The following is a 10,412-nucleotide window of genomic DNA, read 5'->3' as shown; positions in this document are numbered from 1 at the left end:
ACACGAAAAGAGAACAGTTCTCGTCATCAAAGCTAAAAGATTGAAACAATTTTGTGGAAAGTATCATGTCAAATACACAATTTGTCAAGTGGATGACTATTTACGATCAAATTTCATATGATATTAAATAAAGGTTACGTTTTACTCTTTTGCAAGAGAAAGTACGATTGAGAAAATTGTGATTGAGCACGATTGATTGAGACTTAAATTTAAAACGCAAAAAACTATAAAGCGCACTCTGTGTGACGCTCACTTTGGAAAAATACGCGAAACGAATTTTTAAATAACAAGACCAGTTTTCAACTTATTCAACGTTGTAGAAAAAGATCACTTAGAACGTTCAGAACTGACAGCAAAACAGTTCAAGAAAGGATCAACCTACGCCTCGTTAGAGTCAGATTAGGTTCAAAAAAATAAGTCCTTTGTTCAATAGCAAACATCGGATCGGAAGCATTGGTACCGGCGAAAAATGATTAAGTTTTTTTTGAAGCGAATGATGCGTGAAAATAAAACAACATACATCTAGCAACGAAATCGAGAAAAGCTATAACGCGATTGTGGAACAGAAAGCAGATTTGAATAAAAAATTGGACTTCTGCGAGAAATATGGCTTTGTAAACGAAAAAGAAGAACAGGTACCGAAAGGAAGGAAAACTGACATATTATAGAGTGCAAAATAATGGATCCAAAACGGTTTCTGAGAAAAGCAAATGTTAAAGCTGTACCAATTAAACAAGAATCGGAGTCGACCTTCGCAACAAAAAAAGCAGTATCTTTGAAACCGGACATGATTGCAAAAGGTGATTTGGGGGAAGACAAGAAAGATTTGTTAAAGGAACCGGCAAACAAGTCCTTCCTGGTCAATATGACAATATAATTCACACTTTTAAACTCAAACTCAAATTACGCGACGACATAACAGAGGTTACCATGAAGAAACCATAAATCAGGGGTTTTCCAGTGAGTCAAAATCGAACCCGGGGTTGAAATTAATTTGGGAGCACAAAAAATTGAGGTCGCGCAAAGCGTTAATACGACAGAGGATGTGGGACGAAGTTAATATAACACAGAAAAGAAGAAGAAACGGTCAGCACAGGAGTCTCAAAGAATCAAAGCGAATTCCAAAAAGGACAAGGTGATTTTTGAACGAGTTCAACAGAGATAAAAAAAAACAGGCAAACGACGTCAAAGACAATGGAGTAGGTTGAAAAGCACAGGCAGTGCAAGGAAAAAAGCAAAATGGAAAAGCTATCAAACAGAAATTCACATCGGAAGAAACTCCGAAGGAATTTGAAAAAGATAAAAAAACTTCATATGAAGAAAGATTGGAGATTACCGATTAAATACTCAAAAATGACATAGAAAAAACGTGGAAAGAAAAAACATCGAGAGAGTTTTAGCAGATTGTTTCAGAAGAGTTGGCTAAAACGTCTCCCGAATATTTCATAAGTGAAGATACAACACTGAAACAGCAAGGATTCATTCAGTATGATGGCAGCAGCGGTCTAAGTACACAAGCATGTGATCTAACAAAAAATGCCGGCAAGATACGGGGATGGAGTAAATATGCGGTAAAACCAGTCGAGGTCAAGCAATTGATGACGAGAAGATATCGGATGGAACAAAGAGAGCTGCTATTGAAGCTTACCGAACAAAACTTGCGACAAGAAAGCCACAGAGAGACGCGAATGAACACCGATACCACCATCTCGAGTGGTAATTGTTCATAAAGAACTTAGACAGAATGCACTGGCACTAGACAAAGCATTCGGCGCAGAGTGTACTACGAAAAGAAAATTCTCAGCAAGTGTTTTTGGTCTCACAAAAATAGATTGAGACTCATACGGAGAAACATTTTTCCTTGTTGGAGGGAATGTGATGCTGCTGCGGCTTTTCTAGTTATTCTGAAGGCTTTAGTTTATAATATGATAAAATGCCGATGTGATCAAAACAAGCGTCAATAGAGGTGCTCGAACTAAAGGACCAAATATTAAAATCACAGCGCTGAAGAAGAAAAACTCACACTCAGTGCTATTTTGAATTCTCAGAGAAAAAGTTGTTCGTAACATGTGAAAGCATGTGACAAAAAACTTCCACGTTAATTCGATTAACTCAATGGTTCAGTAAGAGTTTCAGCATTTTGAGCAATTTTTTTTGGGTGACAAAAACACTTTTTTTTAAAAAAAAACTTGAATAAGCTGAGATCAATTCATAATTCATAATTTTGTAGCAAAACTTATTTATGTTTAGCCATTGAGCCATGGATATAACTTTCTAGTTCTCCCTGACTCATCATCAGGTTTCTTAGAAACGTCCACAAAATGCACGCGCGACGCAGTTTTTTTTATGTTATTTCAATCATCTTTGCAATCAGTTTGTAGAATTTGAAACGTTTGAACATATTCCTCTAGTAAAACCAAAGTAAAATTAACCTAAGTTCTCTCCAGCTATTGCTAGATTCAAAGAGTAAACAATTTTAGAAAACTTGGTCCTTGTGTTCAAGGGTTGACTTCAAAACTTCTATGAAATGAACATAACTAAATTTTTTTCACACAATCGGCGCTCAGAAAACTTCTTCAATTATGTGTTTCTTTCAGTTGTCAAGGTTATTGTGGGTCGGATCTGTCCCTGATTTTAACGTACAAATTAATACCATGAAGCCTCGTCGTCTCAGCAAAACATTTCTTGTCTCTTTGCTTTCCTGAATACACTGGCTGAGTACTACATAAAACAAAACGTGTTTTAACTGAAATCCGAGTATAGGAAATGATTTAACGATGGCAGCGGCGACTATACCAGTTTCCAAGTTAAAACTAGACGTCATCACTCGTTATGAGTTTTTTCAGAGAGCCAATTTCTTTGAGTTTTTTTTTATGTTTTATTCACTACCAATCCGGCAGACAACAGTGTTCATGAAATTTGATCGAAAAAACGGGGTAATCGAATACCTTTTCTACGGGGTTGCTGTTAGTTAGCTCATTGCAAACAGCTTCCAGTTTTTCGTATTTGTTTTTTTTTGTGATCTGATAGCCTTTTCTAATAGTAAGCCTACTGAAAAATGTTTTTTATAGTTGCAATTCTGAACAACCAAGCTTGTCCAGACAAATAAAACTTTTGTTATCGAAAAATTCAAGGTTGTAGCTCTCCCGACAAATTTGAATATATCGGGCAATTTTACATCTCATAAAGTGAGAGATATGATTTCTGCAGCTTTTTAAGGTTACAAAATAATAGTTTGTTTTCTGGGTCAAATCTGAATTCGGAAACTGAAGAGTGATACTATAGCGCTCTTAATGTTATTTCAAATCAATCAAATCAATTTCTGAAACTCGACGATTTGTTAGGACAAATTATCTTCCTCATTCTTATCAATACAGTCATCTTCATACTCGAACAATTCTACGTTTTTTAATCGAAGCTCTATCATTGATAACATGAAAGATCACTGATTTTTTTTCCATTTTGACAATTTACCAGCTAGTTAGCTTAGCCAAAAAAAATTATTTGGAAACAAAAGCATTTATGCGAAATTCTCAAAAGTGTAGACAAAGTTAGCTCTCGTTACACAAACTTGACGAAAAACATATATAAGAAGGAACATGTTTTACTATCCAAACTATTAATTCATTTTCTTTGAGTCATCCGCAGAAAAACACCTTGAAACGAAAGCTAGTAGTCTAAACTTTTGCCAAAACAGTTTTTAAAGGGCAAGAATCAATGAAGCTGTCAAATTCCTCGGTTAACTTTTTTCTTAAACTGAATACATTTTTTTCGAGTTCTGTCATCTCTGACAATTCTGTCAACTCAATCTTTATTTTGTTGAACGTGTTTGTTTTATTGTCGAGTTTTGTGCAACAAAAAAACTAGGTCTCAACTAGGTTGACGATAACATTTGAAAAAAAATAACATCAAAGCAGTTTTTTGAATGATATGACTGTGGAAAACAAAAAACAGAAGTTTTTTTTTTAGTTTTCAAAACTTCGCAAAACGTTTCGCCTCAAATTTTTGTTTTGGAATATTGAAGGTGTGTTTGCACTTTTTCTTTTAAATTTTTCTATGAAAAGAGATAAATTGTCAGATAATATGACCGAGCGTGCAGTTTCATTCTTAGCGCTTTTAGAAGAGAAGTATGATGTTTGGATGTCTGGTGATAATTTTTTGATTAAATTCGTGTACAGCATGATTTCTCTATAGACGTTTGAATGGGAAAGAATCTGATAGTCTCAGGGCGATGTTTTGAGCAGTGCAGCAAAAATAGTAATGTTTGTGACCACTTTGAATTCTGGCGTTTTGAGCTTATTTTTAAACCATGTCATTTTTCCTTTTTAAACCATATCAAGTCAGTTTTAGTTCAGAGCAAAATTACTTTACGAATAAAGATTTTTTCAATGAAAAGTTGTCCGATCCACAAGTTTCTTCTCTTCGGATAACATATTGAAGAGCAAAATTGATTTTTGCGACAAAATCCAGCTTTTTGAAAACTTCCTCATGTGTCTCCATGATATCTAGAAAAAAGGTATGAAAAGGTTAAAAAGGATACTAGAAAAGAAGTACCTAATAACTTGCGATTTTAGTTTCAGTGTTCCTTCAGGAAGTGGTCCGAGCTTGCAATTCCTGTGTCAGTTTTCTTTCATATTTTCAACCTCATCCTCCAAAATCATGTTTGTTTCCGCCTCAGTATTGCCTGGTTTCCGTTGTTTCGCTCGTTAACCCTTTCTTACATGTTTTCGGAGGGAATCGTTACTCGAACAGTTTCACAAAGGCTGGAAAAATGGTTGCGTTCAATATGATGAAGCATCCTCCCTGTCAACGTGATAGTTTTTTATGATTGGTTGTATGTGAAATAGTTACAAACTGTTTCATAAATAAGTCTCTTGTTCAATTTTTCAATCACTTACTAGCCTCAATTAAATTTAGAACAGAAATTGTACCCAATTGATCTGCCACTTTTGTAGCACGTTTTTGAATACTTGAAACAATAATCCGATAATTTTGATATATTTCCGCCGAAGTTCTTCATAGTTTCAAAACAGGAAAAGATCTTTTGATAAGGCTTCGGGCGAAAAATTATTTAAAATAAAGAAAAACCCATTGAAATTGTTAATTTTTGTTAAGTGCTAACAAGGCTTTTGGTCATTCTCTACAAATGAAAAAAATCAATTGAAAAAAAAACCATGTGATTTTTTGATATTCTCAGACGACTCTTTCGAGTTTGCACATAAATAACTGATTTGAAAAAACTGAGGTTTTCAAAAAATTAGTTTTATATTAGAAATAATCCACAAATACTCCCAAAGCGGTCTGAGAAAGAAAAGGATTAATTCAAGATTAATTTTTATTCTAACAAATCCACTAATTGGTGTTGTATTGCGTTTTCTTGTTTTCATTTTGAGTTTCGAATAACTTGAAATCTAATAGATGTTACTTTGAGCACGATTTTGAAAACCAACTTTTTTTTGAGTTTTTGAATTATTTTTTTTTTGATTTTCTTACCAATAATTTTGTTTTTCAAGTCATTTCTGTATTAACCAGTTTACGTTTTTTTTTCATTTTTTTATTACACCAAGCAAAAAAACGACTACAATTTGAAAAACTTTTCATCATTTTTACTTTTGTAATTTATAAGACTAGGGTCGGAACATTCGGGGATACTTGCGCAGTAACATATATGCTTGTTAAGAACATAGATACTCTGGCAGGTCCTTGTTGGTCTAAACTTTGCACTATCTCGCAAAAGCTCGAAATCTCAAAAAAAAATTGGTTTCTTAAAAAAAAATTCGGGTCTCAGAAGCATTTTAATGCAAGTCTATTTTGCCTCGAATCTCGTTGCGAATTGTTTCACAGAGAAACGCCTAGTTTAGGTACACTGCTTATGTGCTTAGTTATGTCTTCAAATCACCAGATTAGTGAAGCGGAGAAAAATTTCAATCAATCTTTGGAGACTCTTCGAGAATGGAGCAGCCAAGAAATCAACGTTGGTGTGATTGGACAAGCTAAAGCGGGTAAATCTACACTAATCAATACATTGCTTGGATATGAGAGTGACGAAAATGGCGACTTGCCCGAAGGTGCTGCGGAGGTGGACGAGGCTGGAGTGTGTACAACTAAGCCACGTGATTTCCAACATCCTGAAAACGAACGAATAAAAATTTGGGATCTACCAGGAGTTGATGGTAGTGAGTTTCTTCTCCATAGATACTGGCAAACAATCAGAGCGAAAGATTTGGCGCTAAACCCAAAGGGAGATATTGAATATGATTTTTTCATCATTGCTCTGAGTGATGTTATAACGACAGATGCAAACAGGCTGATTGCAGGAGCGAAAAAGGTGAAAATAAAGTGGTACATAGTCAGGACTCATATTGATGTGACAGTTAGGAAGGGGGAAAAATATAAAAAACAAGAACAAAATATAATTGACGCAACCAGGAGAAATCTGATCACACAGTTGAAAGAAAAATGTCTGGAAGAAGGAAGTGATTTCAATCTGTACTTAGTTGATGGGACAGAAAGAGGAAAATTTGAGATGCCGAAATTGAGAGATGATCTACTGACAGACTGCCCGGAGGCCAAAAAGCTCGTGTTGCTAAAACATGCGAAGGAAAACGGCAAAGTTGTCGCTAAGGCAAAGTTAAGTGCCCTGCAGTCGCGAATACCAAAAGTAGCAGCTGCTTGCACAAAGCGTGATAAGATTCCGCTATCCAGTTTTTTTTGCAAGAAAAAATCGGAGCAACTGATCGTGGAAGAAGTTTTGTTGTATCAACAAACCTTCAGGCTACTGAAAACAGACATCGAAGAATTTACTCGCCATCACGCAAAAGGAAAAGGAAACTTCGAAGATATCGTCAGGAACCACTTTGAAGGAGAAGATCCAGGGTTGACATTCATCCGCGACAAGGCGGACAAGCTCCGGTCAACAGACTCGACTAAAGAAGTGGAAAATACCGCGGCAAGTATAGTTGCACTTGGCGTACTCGGTGGTGTTGGTGTTGGTGTTGGTGTGACTGCTGTTTCAACTGGTGCTGTCATCGCAGGTACGCAATAGTCGAATTAGTGTTTTGACTTTTGAAGAAAAATGCAGAATTTCATATGATTGAGGTGTTTGTTGTTCAATTCAAACTCGACATTTTCATTAGCATCTAAAAAAATTGATGCCGAATTCTAGGCGAAATCTGGAAATTGCGCACTGGAGTTCCATGGATAACAATTGATTATATTGTCAATTGATAGTCAGTATCTGTAAAATTACAAAAAAAACCTATTATAACCAATCAAAATGGTAGTTATTGTATTTTTTATATCAATTTAATCCATTATTAAACCATGTCATTTTTCCTTTTTAAACCATATCAAGTCAGTTTTAGTTCAGAGCAAAATTACTTTACGAATAAAGATTTTTTCAATGAAAAGTTGTCCGATCCACAAGTTTCTTCTCTTCGGATAACATATTGAAGAGCAAAATTGATTTTTTCGACAAAATCCAGCTTTTTGAAAACTTCCTCATGTGTCTCCATGATATCTAGAAAAAAGGTATGAAAAGGTTAAAAAGGATACTAGAAAAGAAGTACCTAATAACTTGCGATTTTAGTTTCAGTGTTCCTTCAGGAAGTGGTCCGAGCTTGCAATTCCTGTGTCAGTTTTCTTTCATATTTTCAACCTCATCCTCCAAAATCATGTTTGTTTCCGCCTCAGTATTGCCTGGTTTCCGTTGTTTCGCTCGTTAACCCTTTCTTACATGTTTTCGGAGGGAATCGTTACTCGAACAGTTTCACAAAGGCTGGAAAAATGGTTGCGTTCAATATGATGAAGCATCCTCCCTGTCAACGTGATAGTTTTTTATGATTGGTTGTATGTGAAATAGTTACAAACTGTTTCATAAATAAGTCTCTTGTTCAATTTTTCAATCACTTACTAGCCTCATTTAAATTTAGAACAGAAATTGTACCCAATTGATCTGCCACTTTTGTAGCACGTTTTTGAATACTTGAAACAATAATCCGATAATTTTGATATATTTCCGCCGAAGTTCTTCATAGTTTCAAAACAGAAAAAGATCTTTTGATAAGGCTTCGGGCGAAAAATTATTTAAAATAAAGAAAAACCCATTGAAATTGTTAATTTTTGTTAAGTGCTAACAAGGCTTTTGGTCATTCTCTACAAATGAAAAAAAATCAATTGAAAAAAAAACCATGTGATTTTTTGATATTCTCAGACGACTCTTTCGAGTTTGCACATAAATAATTGATTTGAAAAAACTGAGGTTTTCAAAAAATTAGTTTTATATTAGAAATAATCCACAATTACTCCCAAAGCGGTCTGAGAAAGAAAAGGATTAATTCAAGATTAATTTTTATTCTAACAAATCCACTAATTGGTGTTGTATTGCGTTTTCTTGTTTTCATTTTGAGTTTCGAATAACTTGAAATCTAATAGATGTTACTTTGAGCACGATTTTGAAAACCAACTTTTTTTTGAGTTTTGAATTATTTTTTTTTTGATTTTCTTACCAATAATTTTGTTTTTCAAGTCATTTCTGTATTAACCAGTTTACGTTTTTTTTTCATTTTTTTATTACACCAAGCAAAAAAAACGACTCCAATTTGAAAAACTTTTCATCATTTTTACTTTTGTAATTTATAAGACTAGGGTCGGAACATTCGGGGGTACTTGCGCAGTAACATATATGCTTGTTAAGAACATAGATACTCTGGCAGGTCCTTGTTGGTCTAAACTTTGCACTATCTCGCAAAAGCTCGAAATCTCAAAAAAAAATTGGTTTCTTTAAAAAAAATTCGGGTCTCAGAAGCATTTTAATGCAAGTCTATTTTGCCTCGAATCTCGTTGCAAATTGTTTCACAGAGAAACGCCTAGTTTAGGTACACTGCTTATGTGCTTAGTTATGTCTTCAAATCACCAGATTAGTGAAGCGGAGAAAAATTTCAATCAATCTTTGGAGACTCTTCGAGAATGGAGCAGCCAAGAAATCAACGTTGGTGTGATTGGACAAGCTAAAGCGGGTAAATCTACACTCATCAATACATTGCTTGGATATGAGATTGACGAAAATGGCGACTTGCCCGAAGGTGCTGCGGAGGTGGACGAGGCTGGAGTGTGTACAACTAAGCCACGTGATTTCCAACATCCTGAAAACGAACGAATAAAAATTTGGGATCTACCAGGAGTTGATGGTAGTGAGTTTCTTCTCCATAGATACTGGCAAACAATCAGAGCGAAAGATTTGGCGCTAAACCCAAAGGGAGATATTGAATATGATTTTTTCATCATTGCTCTGAGTGATGTTATAACGACAGATGCAAACAGGCTGATTGCAGGAGCGAAAAAGATGAAAATAAAGTGGTACATAGTCAGGACTCATATTGATGAGACAGTTAGGAAGGGGGAAAAACAGAAAAAACAAGAACAAAATATAATTGACGCAACCAGGAGAAATCTGATCACACAGTTGAAAGAAAAATGTCTGGAAGAAGGAAGTGATTTCAATCTGTACTTAGTTGATGGGACAGAAAGAGGAAAATTTGAGATGCCGAAATTGAGAGATGATCTACTGACAGACTGCCCGGAGGCCAAAAAGCTCGTGTTGCTAAAACATGCGAAGGAAAATGGCAAAGTTGTCGCTAAGGCAAAGTTAAGTGCCCTGCAGTCGCGAATACCAAAAGTAGCAGCTGCTTGCACAAAGCGTGATAAGAATCCGCTATCCAGTTTTTTTTGCAAGAAAAAATCGGAGCAACTGATCGTGGAAGAAGTTTTGTTGTATCAACAAACCTTCAGGCTACTGAAAACAGACATCGAAGAATTTACTCGCCATCACGCAAAAGGAAAAGGAAACTTCGAAGATATCGTCAGGAACCACTTTGAAGGAGAAGATCCAGGGTTGACATTCATCCGCGACAAGGCGGACAAGCTCCGGTCAACAGACTCGACTAAAGAAGTGGAAAATACCGCGGCAAGTATAGTTGCACTTGGCGTACTCGGTGGTGTTGGTGTTGGTGTTGGTGTGACTGCTGTTTCAACTGGTGCTGTCATCGCAGGTACGCAATAGTCGAATTAGTGTTTTGACTTTTGAAGAAAAATGCAGAATTTCATATGATTGAGGTGTTTGTTGTTCAATTCAAACTCGACATTTTCATTAGCATCTAAAAAAATTGATGCCGAATTCTAGGCGAAATCTGGAAATTGTGCACTGGAGTTCCATGGATAACAATTGATTATATTGTCAATTGATAGTCAGTATCTGTAAAATTACAAAAAAACCTATTATAACCAATCAAAAATGGTAGTTATTGTATTTTTTATATCAATTTAATCCATTATATTCGACTATATTCAATTATAATACATTAAAAATGGATTGAATCATATTGTCATTGTTTTTTAATCATTATAATCCATTA

The 10,412-nt window shown here is 35.3% G+C and overlaps 1 protein-coding gene across 1 annotated transcript; it reads left to right on the top strand.

Moving 5' to 3' along the window:
• The first annotated feature begins 8,899 nt into the window (after nt 1-8,899).
• Nucleotides 8,900-10,060, top strand: LOC134839706 (interferon-gamma-inducible GTPase 10-like). Its single transcript, XM_063855331.1, has one exon. The coding sequence runs from the start codon at nt 8,900-8,902 to the stop codon at nt 10,058-10,060; it is 1,161 nt and encodes a 386-aa protein (XP_063711401.1).
• The last annotated feature ends 352 nt before the right edge of the window (nt 10,061-10,412 follow it).

Source organism: Symsagittifera roscoffensis, chromosome 1 (genome assembly GCF_963678635.1).
Source record: "Symsagittifera roscoffensis chromosome 1, txSymRosc1.1, whole genome shotgun sequence".
Taxonomy (NCBI): Eukaryota; Metazoa; Xenacoelomorpha; order Acoela; family Convolutidae; genus Symsagittifera; species Symsagittifera roscoffensis.
The sequence above is the reverse complement of the archived record's forward strand: the minus strand, read 5'-3'. Positions and strand labels throughout refer to the sequence as shown.

Excerpts from the sequence above, each read along its gene's own strand:
- LOC134839706 (XM_063855331.1), top strand. The coding sequence starts at position 8,900 with ATGTCTTCAAATCACCAGATTAGTGAAGCGGAGAAAAATTTCAATCAA.